This window comes from Phoxinus phoxinus, assembly GCF_949152265.1.
Source record: "Phoxinus phoxinus genome assembly, chromosome: 12".
NCBI lineage: Eukaryota > Metazoa > Chordata > Actinopteri > Cypriniformes > Leuciscidae > Phoxinus > Phoxinus phoxinus.
In genome coordinates, this window is record NC_136887.1 from 21,287,677 (window position 1) to 21,307,966 (window position 20,290).

At 35.7% G+C, this 20,290-nt stretch overlaps 1 protein-coding gene across 16 annotated transcripts in view; it reads left to right on the forward strand.

The window, feature by feature from the left end:
* Positions 1-19,527, forward strand: part of gria2b (glutamate receptor, ionotropic, AMPA 2b) — a 40,376-nt gene extending 20,849 nt beyond the window's left edge. For 3 of the 16 annotated variants that reach the window (XM_079630361.1, XM_079630367.1, XM_079630368.1), the window contains 15 exons: positions 2,995-3,234; positions 7,810-8,006; positions 9,043-9,096; positions 9,197-9,355; positions 9,897-10,064; positions 10,509-10,613; positions 10,726-10,833; positions 10,944-11,150; positions 11,309-11,676; positions 12,331-12,529; positions 13,052-13,299; positions 14,492-14,632; positions 15,021-15,135; positions 16,912-17,046; positions 17,677-19,521. In XM_079630361.1, coding sequence (XP_079486487.1) covers positions 2,995-3,234; positions 7,810-8,006; positions 9,043-9,096; positions 9,197-9,355; positions 9,897-10,064; positions 10,509-10,613; positions 10,726-10,833; positions 10,944-11,150; positions 11,309-11,676; positions 12,331-12,529; positions 13,052-13,299; positions 14,492-14,632; positions 15,021-15,135; positions 16,912-17,046; positions 17,677-17,841 — 2,609 coding nt within the window. In that variant the 3' untranslated portion in view covers positions 17,842-19,521. Of the gene's footprint in view, positions 1-2,994; positions 3,235-7,809; positions 8,007-9,042; positions 9,097-9,196; positions 9,356-9,896; positions 10,065-10,508; positions 10,614-10,725; positions 10,834-10,943; positions 11,151-11,308; positions 11,677-12,330; positions 12,530-13,051; positions 13,300-14,491; positions 14,654-15,020; positions 15,166-16,911; positions 17,162-17,676 lie in introns of those variants that run through there. The other 13 variants (XM_079630373.1, XM_079630369.1, XM_079630364.1 and 10 more) reach the window with 9 other exon arrangements.
* The last annotated feature ends 763 nt before the right edge of the window (positions 19,528-20,290 follow it).

Below are 20,290 nucleotides of genomic sequence, written 5' to 3' on the forward strand. Positions count from 1 at the left end.
ATATAGAGCTTTTATCTTGGGTTTGGACCATCATAATTGTCAAAGAAGACATACTATTTTTTGTGCCCAAGGCTAAAGAACAAACATTCGAAAATTCTGTCATTGTTTGCTGACCGTCATGTTGTTCTGACCCCATTTGCTGTTGTTATTTGGACAATGGAAGTAGACTTTTTTCCCCTTTTTTAATAATCATTACGCAACTTGTCATACAGCATAGTGACCAGGGCTGTCATGCTCCTAAAATAAATAATTAAATAAAAAAAACTGGCAGTAGCTTTTATGGTGATATTTAGCAGTGATGTTTATACTTTTTGTAAATCATTTATAATAAATACTGCAATATTACATACAAAAAAAATCCAATTTTTATTTCATGGTGACTTTAAGAGAAGATATGGTAACACTTTAGGGTCAAATTCTCACTATTAAAGGTAGCCTACATATTAGCATGTGTAATTACTAGGATATTGGCTGTTTATGATTCATTATAAAGCACATAAACGCCTTATTCTGCAAGACCATATTCCCTTAATCCTACCTCAACTATCTTACAAACTGTTAATAAACAGTAATTAGGAGTTTATTGAGGCAAAAGTCGAAGTTAATAGTGAGAATTGGACCCTAATCTAAAGTGTGACCAAATATAGAAATTTGCTGTGAGCAAAGTTTAAAGACAAAACACATACAGATTATACTACAGTATATCCTTTAAGACAGACCAGTCTTTATTGTGTTTCTTCGATTAAATGTAAAAATAATGATGATGAGAATTTGAAATGAAATAAATAAGCAGAGCATTAGCTATTAACAGCATGAAGTAATTTATCCACACACGTATGCTAATGACTCTGTGCTATTGAAAAGCAGTCATTTGTGACAGTGTCATTAATGGCTTCTCGGGTCTCTCATTCGCTCTCTGTATATGGTGGCAGTCTTGGTCTTGATTAAAAGACTTTAATAAGACGACGTACATACTGTTCTTCCACACTTGACTGACTGGGCCATACAAACATTTAAATGAACTCAAGTCTTAAATTTCTGTTCATTACATAGCACATTCTGAGATATGGGTTACATAGGGGATTCTCCAATTAGAGCCTCTTTCAAAAATTTAAATCCTAATAATAATGATACTGTAAAATGTTTTACCTAACTTGAAAAAAATAAGGCAACCTATCAGATTTACCTTGTTACGTTTACTCAACTAATTTGCTCTTATTAAAGTCAACCTTTGTTCCATCTAGTAGAGGACCTTTATCGAGAAATTCTGGCAAATGTAACATTTCTAATCTCCAATTAGGAAAGAGTAATTACAGAGACATAATAAAGAAGTTTAAGGCTATTACAATCTGTCCTTTACAACTATAATTTCATGTTCCCCTTTAAATTCATACTAGAGACCAGAACAGTTCCCCTAAAGGAAGAATCACTCAGCATGTATTGAGGTTGACTGCAAGCAATAATTGGCAGAATTGTAAAAAAATAAAACTAGTCATTTTATATTTATTCAGTAATAGCCCGAGGAAAGGCAATTCAAAAGTGTATTTTTATCTGCACTTGACATCCGTTTTTACTTATTTTGTTGTAATACGGCTGGTATTTTGAAAAAATGCATTAATGGGGTTGATTCATGCTGATTCAACAACCAACCATATACCAGATGACCTGACCTGACCCATCTGATAACCCGACCTCTTCTTGACCTTTTGATTGCTATAGATCAATGGAAATGTTGAAACTGGTTTATAGATAAGAAAGTTTTAATGTTCATAAATGGTTTTACTAATAGTGCTGAGCAACATACTCATTAAGGACAGGTCTAAGAGCAGCTGCTCACTTTTGGTTAATGATCTGTCACACAGCTTTCATTGTATGCATGGAGGTGACAGACAGAAAGGTGTCTTGGGAAATAGCGACAGTCCAACGAAAAGTGGAGTGGGGGAAGGGACCAAGCAGGAAAAAAATTCAGAGGCTCAGAGCCAGATGGTCATTGATATATAGAGGTGGCCCAGTTACAGTATGTTATACCAACTTATGAACATGAGGACACACTGTACTTAGTTGTACTTTTTTTTTTTATCTTAGTGTATTATATTAGGTGAACAGCATCAGTGACAGCAGAACTCTTTGTGCCAGCAACCATTCTTTATTACTAATATCATTGCTCTTGCTCATATACTCCTGGGGCTGACCAGACAGTAGGACCAAGATGGCAGTGGTTAAAAAAAATGTTAGTACCACACCACTGTCTATATTTTTCCATGGCTTTTTAATATACTAATTTAACTATATGATCAATCATAAAGTCATAATTTGGTCAGCAATTCTTCATAACTCAAAGGCCCCGAGTTAATTACACTGATTGCAATGCATATTTCATCAATAAATTTGATTATGCCATCCCTCAGTAATAATCTTCACCGTTTACTTCTGCTGACTTCACATCATATTAGAACAATGAAGTTTACAGTGCTCAGGTTCTCATATTCATTTCATCAGCCCATTTGACAACTTTAATAATGAGTGGATCCGAATGAGATAAAAAAAAATGTTATCTGTGCTGGGGCTCTTTCAGGTTTTGTTTGCAATAAAATTGTATATCAGAGGTATTCATCTTTTTTAGGCCATTCGCCTCTTTGGTATATATAGAGACAGAGAAAAGATGTAATTAAAATAATGTAGTAACATATATATATTTTTAATATGTTGATGTATAGAGTCATATACCTGAAGATTACATTGCAATGTTTATTTTATTTTACCACGTAATATTATATTTATTTTTTATCCTTCGATCAAACAATAACGAGTCACATTGTTGTAGATAAAAGATTAATACAAACTCTTCTCTTATACATATATTTTTTAAAATCATATTTTACATAATTCTTAAAAACACTTGAGGAAAGGGGGAATGATTTTTACAAATGATATTTTTCATATCATTTACTCTTTCTTTTCTGTCAGATTCTAATTGATTCTCTTTATTTCCAGTCTGTTCTCAGTTCTCAAGGGGAGTTTATGCTATTTTTGGATTTTATGACAAGAAGTCAGTGAACACAATAACGTCGTTCTGCGGGACACTTCACGTCTCCTTCATCACACCAAGCTTTCCCCTGGATGGAAATCAGCAGTTTATCATTCAGATGCGACCAGACATCAAAGGTCCTCTCTTGAGTCTCATTGAGTACTACAAATGGGACAAGTTTGCCTACCTGTACGACAGTGACCGAGGTAAAGCACCGCACTGCATTATTCAATACCATATGAACATGAGATGCGTGGGCTGAAGATAAGTAGTGATTTTTAAAATAGATATCAGTAAAGTGTCTTGTTGCGTATGTGTTTTTAGGCATGTCATTATGGATTATGGCTGTTGTTTTCTGAATAGTCACACATATTTTAAGTATATTAAGGGAGCATAGCCTGTCAAAAGGCATATCTACAATAAAACGCAGGCTTGTTTTGCATCTTAAACAAGAGTGGAAGGATCCTGTGGGCTACAGAATTATTAAAGGTTCATTTTGTGTTTGTTGGACCCACTGGCCTTTGTTTCTCAGCTTTCTATTTGCCTCAAGTATATCTGTCTCTCTCACTCTCCATTTTTTCAGTCTCCCTCTCTGTCTCACTCATTTTCCTGTGTCACCCTCCCATTTCTTTGATGGTTGCGGAGGTTGAGAGAGCTTTGTGGCACAAATGAGAATGGTTGATGTGTCTCTAAGGATCGTGGTGTCATAAATATCTGTAATGGGGACGTTTTATTAACTGTGAGGTTGCTACTTTCAACTTTCCTGTGATGAAGATCAGTATGCACCCAATGTGCCATTTATAATTTATTAATATTAATTATGTATACATAACACAGTGCCCACCCCGCAAAAAAAATCCTCTTTGTGTGTGTTTTTGCTTGCGTGCATTTGCGACTGTTTGCTTTTGTTGCGGGCTGAATCTGGCTGCATTATTTATTTCAGACCTGTGTGGTTGTGTGTGTGGTATGTAAACGTGTGTCAAGGTGCATATTTTATCACCTGCCATACTAATTAGGTCAATCGACGCTGCATTCCCATGGCAACCATTGTGCTGTGTGTGTTATTAATGTGTCAACGTTACAGTGTGAGAGCAGCAGCACAGCGCCTGTGGTCATGACGCATTCCACTGGTGAGATCGTTTTGACATGAATGCAAACTTAACGCCACAACCAGTATTTCAGTCCTCCATTTGTGCAAATAATACTGAAGATTGAGGGTACATAATGTATGTTTTCAAATGATTTACATGCTTTGGTATGTGAAACACAAGAACATAGAACATCATTTTCAGAGTTTTTTAATTTAAGTCAGTACGACATAACACACTTTTCGGTCGCGTGTAAATGGAATGCACTGAATGATGATTTGTGAGTGAGCCGGTTTATGGTGGTACATCTGTGTGTCTGTGAGCATCACACTTGTGGTGTTCATTCATAGAGGATTTGTTGACTGATAGTTTGAAAGAAGGTGGCTATGAAAAATAAAGGCTAAGAAAGGGCAATAATAACAAATAAAAGCTATATAAAATATGTGTGTTATTGTATTTTTAAAGAAAAAAGGTTTGGTTTCAAATAATAATCTGCTAATATTAACTTCCCTTCAAAAGTCTTCCCTTAACTTCCATTTAGAAGTCTCTTCTGCTCACCAAGGCTGCATTTACTTGATCAAAAATAAAAAAAAATGTTGTTAATGTTGTGAAGTATTATTAGAATTTATAACTATTTTCTATTTTAATATATTGAATTTAATTTATTCCTGTAATGGCAAGGCTGAATTTTCAGCATCATTTCTCCAGTCTTCAGTGTCACATGATCCTTCAGAAATCAGATTATCAGAAAGCTGATTTGATGCGCAAGAAACATTTCTTATTATTATCAGTTGTGCTGCTTGAAATTTAAACATTTTTTTGATTATTTGATGAATAGAAAGTTCAAAAGAACAGCATTTATTTTAAATTGAAATATTTTATAACATTATTAATACTTTTACTGTCACTTGTTACTTTTGTGCTTGCTGAATAAACCTAATACAAGTATTTTATTCTTTAAAAAAAACTTACTGACCTCAACCTTTTGAACGGTAGTGTACATTATAATAAAAAAAGTATGGAAAGATGTGTAACTATCAAAACGAACTGTAATATGATTTTATATTAGACAAAAAAGTGACTTTGCCTTCTCCACCACACACAACTGCATTTTTCATTGGCCCGCATAACCTTCAAAGATAAGGTAGAGGCATACACACTTGTTGCTGCATTAAATACATTATGAATGTTTTAGTGAAGAAATGGCTGATGGGTTAATAAAGAGTTTATTCAAGCCCGATATTGAGCACTTTAGCAGGAAACAAATTCATAATTTATAACCCCGGAAAGCCTTTTATTTTTAAACCACATAGCGTGTAAGTGAAAGTAACTGGTGACCAGGATGTTGTGCTTATATAAATTGTGTAAAGATTCCAGCTTAGTGTTTCGTTCATTGGCGTGTATGTGAAGACATGGTGGATTCTTACAGCATGCTGGTTGCGTTCTGCAGGACAATTGGTCTCTTTAGATACTTTTTCATCACCCACCTGACAGAGATGCCGCATCTCTTTTGTACTCAGTGTTGATGAGAACAGAAGTGACTGCAGCTGAGGGTCATTTTGTTACCCTGCCTGCTGCCTATGTGGATCTGACGTGGTGCTGTCCGTGGTCCTGGAGTACATGAGACAAGGGACCCACAGCGACACTGACACACACACACAGCCTCACAAACACTCTCAAGTGCTTGTTAGGTGGTGTGTTGTCTTAAGGGACAGGTGCATGACAAACAACAACAGAGAAATATGCTTACGACTGGAAACATACTAGAGCACCAGAATCCCTGTCTCAGCAGGTCAATAAAGTCAACTAAAGTTTGGATTGTGCTTTTCTTTCTTGTTTGAGCTTGAAGGATATTAAAGACAGTCACTGATCCTTGTCTCATTGGACTTTATCTTCTTTTAGTGGTTTGCTTTATGTTAAATTGTCTTATATAATCAATAAATGATTGGCTGTGCACAGACTAATTCTCCCTCACTGTGAGACTCATCCATAACCTCTGCATAATTTGGATGGCTAATTAAATCAGCCAAGCACCTCTCACAATCTACAAAGATCCAGCTGTGTACTTATAGAGAGACAATGAGATTATGTAATGCAGTTGACAGCACAGTTCAATGAGGGAGACCCCACACCGGGAAACAAATACACTGATATTGGACTATTATTCACTAATGTTTCACTCATGTTTATGTAACAAGAAAAAAATAATACAAATACACCACTGTTTAAAAACTTTTAATCAGCAAGTATGCATTAAACTGATGAAAGGTGACAATAAAGACATTTATACTGTTGCAAAATATGTATATTTCAAATAAATGCTGTGCTTTTGAACTTTCTATTCATCAAAGAGTCCTGAATAGTTTTTTATATCACGGTTTACACAAAAAATATTAAGCAGCACAACAGTTTTCAACATTGATAATAATAGTAAATGTTTCTTGAGCACCAAAATCAGCATGACTTCTGAAGGATCGTGTGACAGTGAAGACTGGAGTAATGATGCTGAAAATTCAGCTTTGTCATCAACGGAATATAATACAGTTTAAAATGTTAAATTAGAAAGCAGTTTTTCAGTAAACACACACGTAATTAATTATTATTATTTTGTTGTTGCTTTTTTATTTTAAGTGTAACAATGTTAAATAATTATATTTAACTATTTAACTTTTTTGCTCATTTATGGTTGAGGAAATGCATAGCAAACGATGTAAATACATCACTAATATAAAATAAATATAAAATGCATCACCTTACCATTGTCTTGACATTGGAGTCACACATGTACTTTTGAGTCTGTAATTTGCCTGTATTTAAATGGCTAAATATCCTGTTTATGTGTCACCCATCCGACATTCCTAGATTCAGAAGTGATTTTGGAGTGTGCTGGAACAATAATGAACAGAAGTGCTATCATCTCATTTGCTCCTTAGTCTTTTAGTGACCCACATCAGGATTTCCTAGATTCAGAAGTGATTTTTGAGTGTGGCGGAGTAACAACGCATTTCAATGCTATCATCTCATTTGTTAGCGCTAATGGCCCTTACTAACGAGTTTTTAATCACTTATCTCCAAGAATAGCTGTAAGCTTTTATCCTCATGTCCCCAAGACACACATTTAACAAAGGTTAAACATTGGAGCCCACTGTGCCTTGCCCTCCCTGAGATTTTACCCTTGGTCGAACTACAAACTAAATCCAACACACATATCTAGCATGCAAACACTCACCTTACATTGACATGTACTTGTTTATAAACAAGTGCTGTAGCTATTATGCACGCTTAATTGATTGTTTTAGTTGTTTACCTCCCCTGTGACTGACAGAAATCAAAATGCCAATTTTAGAGTCGCATTATCTGTATCAAATCCTCCATGGAGTATTATTAATAATGTAACTGGCAACTCTGTTAAGCATGGAAAAAAGTGACTGAATAAAAGCAAAGACAATTATTATTATTATTATTATATCATGTATAACCCCTGAATTGCTGCTCGTCATGAATATTGCAAAAACAGTCCTGTCCCGATCACATTGTTGTTTCTGGCACCCCTGGGGCGATACAACCTAAACAGTCTAAACGGTGTAGCAAATGCATTGCAGAGTTCTTAACCACTTATTGCAATTTATAAGGGGTCTAACCGACCTTTGAAAGTCTTTATTAACCTAATTTGTTGCTCTTCCTCATAATCAGGACTTACCACACTCCAAGTTGTGCTGGACACAGCAGCAGAGAAGAAATGGCAGGTGACCGCCATCAACGTGGGCAACATGAAGGACGAGAAAAAGGATGAAGCATATCGCTCACTCTTTCAGGACCTAGAAAACAAGAAGGAGCGGAGGGTCATCCTTGACTGTGAGCAGGACAAAGTTAAAGACATCATGGAGCAGGTATACGTCAACACATGTACAACAACTAAATAGTCTTTATTTAATATACATTTGGAAACTTTCAGCTGAAAAACCTGCATCATATTCACCAACAGCAACCAACCTGGCCAGGCATAATATGTGCTGGGTTAGCCGCAAGTCTTATTCCCTCTTAGTGGCAATGCAATAATCCATCAAAAGTGAAAGCAAAGACAATTACAATGCTACAAAAGATTTTTATTTTAAATAAATGCTGTTATTTAAAAAAACAGCATTTGGGCATCAAATCGCCATATTAGAATGATTTCTGAAGGATGACACTGAAGACTGGAGTGATGATGCTGAATATTCAACTTTGCCATCACAGGAATAAAACACATTTTAAAATATATTAAAATAAAAAACAGTTTTGTAATAATATTTCACAATATTACTGTTTTCACTGTATTATAAAATAAATGCAGCCTTGGTGAGCAGAAGAAAACAAAAACATTAAAACATCTGACCAACCTAAAACTTTTAAATGGTAGAACATTTAAAGAAAAAGAAAGTGACAATCCAAAATAAATGTTAGTGTTTCTATAAATCACAAGTCTACATAAAAACTAAAAGAAATATATAATTAAAGCAACTAAGGACTAAGAGCACCATAACTATGAATCATTAATTAGGCTGCACAAACAAACGTTGTTAGCGGGCAGAAAAGTCCTCATGAGATGGGTTTCTCATTCAGACTCGCTGCACCCTCAGGGAAGAGCTATTGATTTGTATTTAAGGCCTGCAGAAGTGTGTTTAACCAACCGCCAGAATCAATGCAACTGATCTTGGCTCTATAATATAGCTTCATCTACACACACACTCGCACATATACATCACAAGTGCATTGCCCTTATCACACACAAACTGCTGAAGCTGCTTTTATTTCGGTCCGTCGGATTGACGGCAGTGTGGAGCAGTTTGCATTTTCTTGTCATGTCTTAAATATATTATAATGGCTTAGATCTTAAGTGCAGTTTTATTTTGTGTATTTTTATTTATTTTGTTATTCTCTTTGCAGGTGATAACTATTGGCAGGCATGTGAAGGGATATCACTACATCATAGCAAATCTGGTAAATGATCTGAAATGGAACACTACCAAAGAAAAATATATGACGTTGAGAAAAAAAAAATCAAACAAAAATGCTGAGAAAAAGCATGTCATGTTTTCAGGGTTTTGTGGATGGAGATCTTTCAAAAATCCAGTATGGTGGATCCAATGTATCAGGCTTTCAGATTGTGGATTTCGATGACCCCCTGGTGTCCAAATTTGACCAGCGCTGGGAGGCTCTGGAGGAAAAAGAATATCCTGGAGCGGACAGCAAAATACGGGTGAGATCTCGGTTTGTGTCCGTCCATTAATTATTCTATTTTTTTTCTGTTTCAGACAGCTTTACTAAATTTGATTAAAAAAGATGTTCAGGTAATTTCTACATGAACATAAAATGTCTTCATTTAAATGCCAGTATAGTTCAGGCCATTTGCAGGACAAGCTTGTTAGTCATTTTGTACTCCAGATAAAATGTGGTCTCATCTGTCTTCTCAACAAGACAAAGTAGGTGTTTAATTTCCTGGGACTGAAATCAAGTGTTTCATTCTTACATTACTAATGAATCCTGAAAATAAATTGAACCTACATTAAGGTAACAAAAGTTCAAACGAATTCAAATGTGATGAAATTCAAATATATCTGCTGTTATTCTTTCAGAGATGGCTTCACCAAATACATGTTAAAATCAAAGTGTATGGCTTTGCCATGTGTTATTCATTTCAAATATAATTCTGAACCACAAATTACATTTTGAATTGCTATACCACCTTCAGATTTTTTTCCTGATAACTAACTCATTGTTATCTCTCTCTCTGTATCCAGTACACTTCAGCACTGACGTATGACGCAGTTCAGGTGATGACTGAGGCCTTCCGCTATCTGCACAAACAGAGAATTGACATCTCCCGTAGAGCTAACAACGGAGACTGCCTGGCTAATCCAGCTGTACCATGGGCACAGGGGGTTGAGATAGAGCGCGCCCTAAAACAGGTGACAAGTCACCGTGACACCCTGCCATACGATGAGCGCAAAGACAGTTATAGAACTATTTTAATTACAATTTAAAATTTGTTAAATATTACTACTACTAATAATAATATCTCATCTATGAGTTATATATATATATATATATATTATTAATAATTCTAATTTATTAATTGTTCTGAACACTATGTAAAATGTTTCTACTTCACATTTAATTGAATCTCTAATTAATATTTGATAAAAAATGTTGAACAGAAAAATTATTACGAATTTTAGAGCTTCTTAATATTGGGTCTTTAATGTGTTTGTAAAATAAACTTAAAACGTTTTTTTATTTTTTTTTTATTTCCAGGATTAAATACTATTTTGAAGCCCACTTTAGATATTTAATCTTTCTAAGATAAAAAAAGAAAGGAAACAATTCCTCACTGTCATATCTTTTTCATGCAGGTGAGAGTTGATGGTCTCACTGGTAACATTCAGTTTGACCAGTATGGAAAGAGGGTGAATTACACCGTCAATGTCATGGAACTGAAAAGCAATGGGCCAGTTAAGGTAAGACTCTTGTTCTAAGAAAAGTATATGAACAGAAAAGCATGCTTTATCATTTCAAGTCATAAGTTACTACATAAGTCATAAGTTACTCACAAATGCCTCTCTTTTTCAGATTGGCTATTGGAATGAAGTTGACAAAATGGTTGTGACAAAGTCTGATCTCTTCCCAAATGATACAATGGGGCTGGAAAACAAGACTGTGATTGTCACCACCATTCTAGTAGGTTTCACTTGTGGTTTTCCGTGCTATTACGCTGTTCTGTTGAAATATGTGCACTGTAGTAAAAATGTGCACAGCTCTGACAAGGTGTTCCTTGCTGTCGCTTTCAGGAAGCGCCGTATGTAATGCTAAAGAAGAATGCTGACCTTTTTATGGATAATGAAAGATATGAGGGGTACTGTGTGGACTTGGCAGCTGAAATAGCAAAGCACTGTGGATTTAAATATCAGCTGAAAATAGTGGAAGATGGCAAATATGGAGCTAGAGATGCAGAGACAAAGATCTGGAATGGAATGGTTGGAGAATTGGTTTATGGGGTAAGAACGGTTTATTTATTAAACTTTCAAAGTTGGGCATAATTGAACAGGTAGCTGCTGCTGGTCTGAAAAGTAGTCTTAACCATGAGCTCAAACATTTTTCAGTTCAAACAATATTATGAAATATATTGAATTAGATTAAATTTCTTTCATTTCAGAAAGCGGACATAGCAGTGGCTCCATTGACTATCACTTTAGTCAGAGAAGAAGTCATTGACTTCTCAAAGCCATTCATGAGTTTGGGCATCTCCATCATGATCAAGAAGCCTCAGAAGTCCAAGCCTGGTGTGTTCTCATTCCTGGACCCTCTGGCCTATGAGATCTGGATGTGTATCGTGTTTGCCTACATCGGTGTGAGCGTGGTGCTTTTCCTGGTCAGTCGTTTCAGTCCATATGAGTGGCACACAGAGGAATACGAGGACGGCCAGATCCAGACCAACGAGTCGACCAATGAGTTTGGGATTTTCAACAGCCTTTGGTTCTCTCTTGGAGCTTTTATGAGACAAGGCTGTGATATTTCACCAAGGTAAGTTCTTTATATTTCTACATGCCATTTTTTTCAAGAAATGCTGCTTTTATAAAGGCAAATGCATTTTTGTATGAAAAGCAATGGCTTGTTTAGTCACTGACTAAGTTATGTTATGGTGGAAACTGATATTTTTGATTTAAGATGAATTATTAGTTACATCTATATGCTGAAATGCATAAATGTACTACACTTTTAAACTAAGATAAAACATTATATATTGAGATGTTCATTGTGAATGACGCAGACTCATCTAAGCAGGCGAAGCAAATTCTACCTAGCAGCCATTTTCACAAATACCTTAAAATCATTAGTCAAGCTTCTGTTCAGACTTCATGTTGCCTTCATAACTCTTTTACATATTGTAAATATCTTTTCAGAGATAACACAAGATTCAAGTTTCAACAATACAATGAGTTGCAACAATACAATGACAATGAATTTTGCTGACATTTTCAACTGACATTTTGCTGACATTTTCAACAATACAATGAATTTTGCACATGTAAAATGTACAAAATTTTAAGACATTTATATAGTTGAGTTATGAGTTACGCAGTTTGCTTTCAATGTAGCCTGTTAGATGAGAATAACATTTTTGAACTGTGATCATGATATCATGTCTAATGATTTTCATTGGGCTTTTTTCATCAGGTCTCTTTCTGGCCGCATCGTTGGAGGTGTCTGGTGGTTTTTCACCCTCATCATAATTTCATCCTATACGGCTAATTTGGCTGCCTTCCTGACCGTGGAAAGGATGGTGTCTCCAATTGAGAGTGCAGAGGACTTAGCAAAGCAAACAGAGATTGCTTATGGAACTTTAGATTCTGGTTCAACGAAAGAGTTTTTCAGGGTAAGACACCCATTTTCTCAATTTCCATGTAATCCTGATGTCTACTTTTTCATTTGCAATTAGTTTTTTTAAAACTGCATATAATGTATGGCTGTTTTAAATAGGACTGATGAAATAGCACACACTTTTAAGTTTGAGTTTAAGAGGCTAAGATAAATACTAAATTGCTGTAGTTACAGTAATTTGAAAAAAAATGTTTGGCATGGCCATTTTAGTTACAAAGTTATATTTGTTAACATTTAACTATATTGGTTATGATCAAAAAATTAAGAATAACTCTAAAGCATGTATTCATGAACATTTCCTAAAAAATTATCAAAATCAAAAGTTGTTTCTGGTAATATTTTTTTAATGCACCTAAGCTGACATGAACGTATTAATGAACTAACATGAACACAAATGAATGAATACTGTAACAAATTGCTTGTTAGTTCATTTTAGTTAACCAATGGGACCTTATTGTAAAGTGTTACTAAGATTTAACAGAGTTTACGTAATCATTGCGTCTTTTTTTTCCTCCAGCGTTCCAAAATCGCTCTTTTCGACAAAATGTGGACATACATGAAAAGTGCGGAGCCCTCAGTGTTTGTTAAGACGACAGCAGAAGGTGTTATGCGGGTGAGGAAGTCCAAGGGGAAGTATGCCTATCTGCTGGAGTCTACCATGAACGAGTACATCGAGCAGCGCAAACCCTGTGACACGATGAAGGTCGGAGGGAACCTGGACTCCAAAGGCTACGGCATCGCCACCCCCAAAGGATCCTCATTAAGGTGGGTGGAATAGTATAACAATGTGTCCAATGTTGTTATAGTATCCCACCTACCCTGATGTAGCTGTGCTCATGTGTCCTGGTTTGTATAAAAGAGATAGATGTAGTAGCTGGATACATTAGAGCCAAAAATAATTTTAAATATTTTTTTTTTATCTTATCAATTTTTTTTACAAATTAAAAAAAACAACAGAATACTTCATTATTTATATCTTACAGATATGAATACCTCGTTATTTTATAAATATAATATATTTGAATACATCCAAATTTTATATCTTAAAGATATACATTATATTAGTGCATGTTTTCATGCTTTGAATTCAAGTTTAACCGAATGCTAATCTATAGAGATATATCTTTGAGATTTTGAATTTTTCAAGTGTTGTGTCTCCGTTTTGTCTTTTGAATGTTTTAAGGTTTTGCCTAATATCCTCTCCTATCATGTCTCTCATCTTTCTATATTCATTAATTATTGCTGTCTTTGCCTATTTCTAATAATGTAATGATTGCTGAAATGTTTTTACCAAACCCTTGCAGTACACATTTTTCGTTAAAGAACATTAACAAAGATGTGCTTTGAACCTCCACATTGGCATTCAAACTAAATTTAGCCATATTCAAAGAACAGGTGGCACTGCTTGGGTTTACCTATGTAAATGTATTTGAAGATATGCTGATATTTGAAATGTATTTCATAATGCCATCTCTCAGCCTTATTAGAGACAGTCTTCATTTAGTGGGATTCAATTTCTCCTCCTCCTGTGAACAGCAACCAATCTGGACAGATTTAAGAATTGGGTGGGCGGGCCTTAGGAGAAGATTGAATTATATATGATGAAGATATAACCAGCTTTTATTGCTGTTCTGCTGTCCTTCTTCAAGTAATGTTACGTGCAGGCCACTGCTATTATAGTTATGGATGTGAGTACTGCGTTAAACGTCTCTATTCACGGCACTCTGAGCCACCTTGATCAGTTAAACTCACCTAAAGTACATTTAACTGATGACATTAGTTGATTGGACTTATGTTTGCTAACAGCTCCATATTTTGAAAGGGAGGAGATATGATTTCTTCTTACTTGTTAAAATGCTGAAAACAGAGAAAAGCAATCAGCAGGTTTGAAAGAGGACCATTGACAATTGCTAAGTTGGCTCACCCTGTCTTACAAGTTATGTTTTATCGTTTCAAGAAATGCGGTTAACCTCGCAGTACTAAAACTGAATGAACAAGGCCTGTTGGACAAATTGAAAAACAAATGGTGGTACGACAAGGGAGAGTGCGGCAGCGGGGGAGGTGATTCCAAGGTCAGCCCCAGAGAGCAAAGTGATGGGTAACTCAATGCAACACTCAAGTAAGCAGCAAAACCACACAGGAACCACAAGTCCAAAGGCGGACATTTTCTTCAACACTGACAGGTTAGGCATTGCTAACCATTGCCAGAGGACACACACATAAACATAATAGCCATTGGTATTCTGATTGGTTATTGTGTGCAGTACACATCGCTGTTGTCCTTGCTGCTTACTTCAGGCGATACGTTAATGCACATCTGGCTCTGCAAAACTTGCATTTGCTTAGGCCAAATGGCGCATCAACGTCATAATCGCTATGGCAATAAAGAAAAGAGGAGAGAAAAGGTGAAATCTAAGAGAAAGTTGAATGTAATAATAACATAAAATAACATTGATAATGTTATTTATGTTATTTCCCACGTGAAGAACGCCAGTAAACCTTGCAGTATTGAAACTCAGTGAGCAAGGCACCTTAGACAAGCTGAAAAACAAATGGTGGTACGATAAAGGTGAATGTGGAGCCAAGGACTCTGGAAGTAAGGTTAGTCGCTGCAGGTTCTATGTGATCAAGCACATTTTTGATTAGTGGGAATTGCCCATATTTTAAATAATAATGACTAAAAAAAAAATTTATTTTAGACAGACAATGCACAGATAAGCATGAGATGCCTTGGTGAGATTATTTGACTAATGCCTGCAGAGCTACTAATATCTGGTACCATCCACTGAGAATTAAAAAGTAATGCATGCCACTTATGCCATATGCACTTTTTGTAATATCTGTAACATAATCAGTGGTCTCCTTCCAGCTTCTAATTCTGAGAATCACAGATCCTGCTATTACTTGCAGGCCTGAGCTGTGCCAAGTTTAGAATAGCAGTTCTCAGACATTCATATCCAGCACATACAACGAAAGACTTCAAATTGTTCCAGTACAAACATGATTTCTCTCAGGTCATTTGTAGGACCATCTACAAGGGTGTCCAAGATTCCTAAATGTCTTTGTTTCATAGTGTGTTAAGCTGTTTGGTTGTGTTTTGTCGATTGTTGTATTGTCTTAGTGTGCTTTATTTCGATGCTTATTGAAATATTTATATGTACATTATGTAAAAACTGCTTTGCCATGTTTGCACTTTTATAATACAACAAAAAAGGGAATATAAAACAATACACTCTCTGCAACAAGGCATAGGTTGTTTTCATAGCCATATAGTCAAAGTATATCTCCGCTTCAGGTTTGTAACCACCATAGGCAATATTCAGGTTAGTGGTTGATCAATTTTGGTATGTCTAGTTCTTAAAATTTCACCTTTGGAACCCCAATTTATTGCTATTATTGGACACGCTGTCAAACAAAAATGTGCTTCTTGTGGTAACATCTAAATTAACGGGTAAAGTCAAATCCATCTGCATATGGTTACATAAACAAACTCAACAAAATAATTTTTTTAAGATTTTAGTATTATTATTATTTAAAAAGGTTAAATTGTTAAATACATATCATTAAATGATTTTAATTATTTTATTACATTTTAAAATTCAAGGTTAAAAAAAGGAAGATGTATCCTTAAAGGTAACAATTGCACATTACCACCTTTTACAGTGCAAAAAAAGAAATGAAGTTTCACAAAAGTAAGCTCTGTATCTGTCTATGTGTCGTGTTTTATGCGTGGTCATTCTGTGCACAGTACAGTACACTAATATCTGAAAAGAATATCTAACTGACAGCCCCTATCCCCCCAAAGACCTTTTTGTAGGTGTGTATATGTGTGTCGATCTCCTGTCTTTTACCCACAATGCCTGTCATCTGCTTCCCTGTGTCTAATGCTATGCCTTCCATTCAGATGCCTCTCTTGAGCATCCCTTTAAATGGTCCTGTAGGCTTTCTTACACAAGCATAATTCATATCACAGCTAAGCATAGCACATTAACCCCTGCTATAACTGTGAATTCAACAAAGAAATAATATTTACTACAGCCATTAGCATGTGGGGAATGTAAGGACTGGGATTTAAAACCACATTGCTGGTTTTGTATGTAACTTTCAAGCCAATGTTAACGGCTTTAGTAAATCCATCCCATTCGAGCAGAATTGTTGAATGCCCCCATTTGCATCGCTTCAAGGGCACATTAACCAGTAGCGCATTCTACTTAGCACAGTTATTGTTTTAACATTACTGTCCTGAGCTGTGCATTTGTATCCACATAGACGTAAAACTGCCACTTTAAATATTCTCTTGTTTATGCATATGAATGCTTATTACAGATATGTTGCACTTCCCCTGACCGCTGACCCGTGTCTCATGTGCATTTGCAGGAGAAGACCAGCGCTCTCAGCCTGAGCAATGTGGCTGGGGTCTTCTACATCCTTGTGGGCGGCCTGGGCTTGGCCATGCTGGTGGCCTTGGTCGAGTTCTGTTACAAATCCCGAGCCGAGGCCAAGCGCATGAAGGTGGCAAAGAATGCACAGAATATTAATCCCACTTCCTCGCAGAATTCACAGAATTTTGCCACTTATAAGGAAGGGTACAACGTATATGGGATCGAAAGTGTAAAAATTTAAGGGGGTAGGATACGCGGCCGTCATTCCAATCTATCCCCGTGCACGCTTCTTTTGGCTTCCATCTGTTCCATTCCCTGAATGTTCTATTGAATGAGGAGGTTTGGACCGTAAAGCTGGATCGTATGTACTGGTGTTCCTAGTGCAAAAAAAAAAAAAAAACTTGACTTCTCCCCATCCACTGCACCTATATTGGAGAGAAAAGTTTTTTGTACATCCCATGTGATTCTGTTCCGTCAACCCCATTGTCATGTATGAATGTTCTTGTTGTTGTATCGCCCGTCTCCCTCATTCCCTGCTTGCGATATGATTTTCTGAATGGTGTTTGCTCGTAACTTTGCTCCTCATTTTCAATGTTTTTCCCACCACATCAAATTCACATCTGCATTTTCAACTAAACATTTTAAAAATAAGACTGAAGCCCTTTTGTGGGATACGCTCTAACTTTCTGCCATCTCTCTTGTTTGGTGTGCGTGCGTGGATGTTTGTTTCTCCGCTTGCGTCTGTGTGCGTGTGTTCCAGGTGACCTTTTCGGACGCTATGAGGAGCAAAGCGAGGCTGTCTATAACTGGAAGTACTGGCGAGAATGGACGTGTGATGAGTCCTGAGTTTCCCAAAGCAGTACATGCGGTGCCCTTTGTTAGACCTGGTGTGGGAATGAACGTCAGTCTTACTGATCTCTCCTGATGGATAAGAACCTGCCGAGTGCCTTACACAATGGTTTTCAATAGAGCGCGTTCTATTCTCTTTCCTGTCGCTTTCTCCCCTCTCTCTCTCTCGTCTGAATGGAAGACGGAGGCCTCATTTGATGTCATAAGAGACAGAATCCTTTCTTGGCCCTTTATAACAAAAAATGCACTCTCCTATTGGAAATACGCCGACTGAGATAAAGATGCTCGATAAGCGAGCTGATGACATCTACCCCCTAACGGATATTTTTGACGACAAACTTGAAACTCACAGAAGCTCTGAGCGGGAAAGAAAGAAGTCAATAAAGTCTGTCTGTTTTCGTAGCTGACGCCATCCGATGTCTATTTCGGCTCAAGCACACTTTACCATTGTCTGCTTCAGGATGTGAAATGTCTTTTTATTAATAAAACAAACAAACAAACTCTATGAAAAAGTATTTTTATGTATTTTCACAGAAATGGCTTTTAAATGCTTACATACCAGTTAATTAAATCTGTAAATCATAAACTCGACATACTTTTAAGAGCTTCGCTACTAGTTTCACATTTTAATGCCAAATATGTTGCTTATCTTGTAATTTATTAGTCCTCTTCTGATATATTCATTAACATTTTGGTGTTAATATGAAATATCTAGCAATGCTTGACATTTGAAATTTGTTTGAAAAGTGGGTGCCGCTGTTATGTTCTCTTACTTTCATCGACTTGTTTGGTTTCAAGAATCTGTTTGTATTTTCTTGTTCACCAAGAAAATCAGGGTAGCGGTTAAAATATTTTAAAAAAAGAAAAAAGTGTTTAGAACATGAACATAACAAAAAAGGAAAATGTTTAAAAAAGTACCTATTGTATTATTGCATATGTTTTGCTGTGAAATGAATAGCATACACGTCAACAAAATGCTCTGTTAAAAATGCCAAATAATTAAATGTGCCAAAATTATTGATAAATATAGTCATATATTAATCTGTCATCAATGTGAATGTAGTCAATACATTCTGTAAGTTTTGTTACTAAATGTACAGTTGGATGGTATACTCAGTGATTTATCAAGGATTTAGTTCATTTCATTTTTTTTTTTTCGTTTTCACTTTATAGCCATGTTTGCATTCACACCACAATAATGGCTTTTTAAAAAATGTACTCTGCATCTTGAATTTGTTTTCCAAGTTTTAAAATATTCTTTCATAAAATATGAGAAATTCCATATTTCAGGCAAAAACATCTGTGCTTATTCTTCAGTATTTAAGATACCTATCACGAGAACATTTTGTTTAATAATGATAACGATTCACAGTGTATTATCTTACAGTTTAATGACTATTTCCTATAAAAGCAATGGCAACCTTAACAGTTAACACTTGATATTGCAATAAGCCAAGATAAAAAAAAACAAGAGATGTCCCCAAAAGTGAGAGAACTTTTGTAAACTTAGATAATTGTCACAATTATGTACAGTTTTGAATGATTTTTATTAGTCCCTTTTTCTCTCACTTCAGCCTTTTTCTCCTCAGTCTTTCGCACTAGACAGATACTGGATAACACTTTTGATTTTGTCATGATATACATAATATTAGTTGAACAAGTCCATGTAATTTTAAGGACCGCTCTCTACCATTTTGTAAATGAATGTGTGCCAACTTGTTTATTTTTTGGGATTCTTTCTAAATAAAAGCTGACTAATATTCTTATGTTTTGATTGCAGTTTTTCAATTACTAAATTGATTATGGCATAATTGTACTTATACAACAGTTTCACAGACTTCTGCTCAGTCTTAAAGTCCTCCTGTGGTAAAAATCAAGCTTTTAATGTAGTTTATATGTCTATGTGGTGTTTTCACAAATTCACAAGTCAACACCATTGCTTTTCTCCTTAAAACTAGTGAACCAAAGGCAGTCTCAAAAACGTGGTTTGAAATCGCAGGTGTTTTTGACGTCACAAACTACCTTGTAACCAATCACGTCAATCAGTGGGAGTTGGTGCGAGTGAGTGGAGGCGGGGCTAATTTGCATATTCATAGAACCACATATAAATGAGGCAAGGATGTAGAGTTACATTCAAACTATAAGGCATGAATACATTTTCAAGGAAAAAACATTTAAATATGTTATTTTGATGATCAAAGATGAGTTTTAAGGGATACAATTACAGGGGAACTTAAGCTTTGTCTGAGCATGTGCAAGAGTTAACAGAGCTTCTAATTTTACAGAACATTTAGAGTCATCTAAGAAATATGTTATGTGCTAATCATTTTGAATAAAAAGTCATTTTAGCTTGATTCTTTTTAAAGTGTTTCCAGTAATCACTGTCAAAATGATTCAATCAAACACAAAGACACAATCAAGGATTTCATTCTTTCCAATAGATAATTCATAAAGAGATTTCCACTCATTTCTTGTTGCTTTGGCAGTGATTTGAATGTGTCTGCTAGGCGATAGGAAATGAGAGG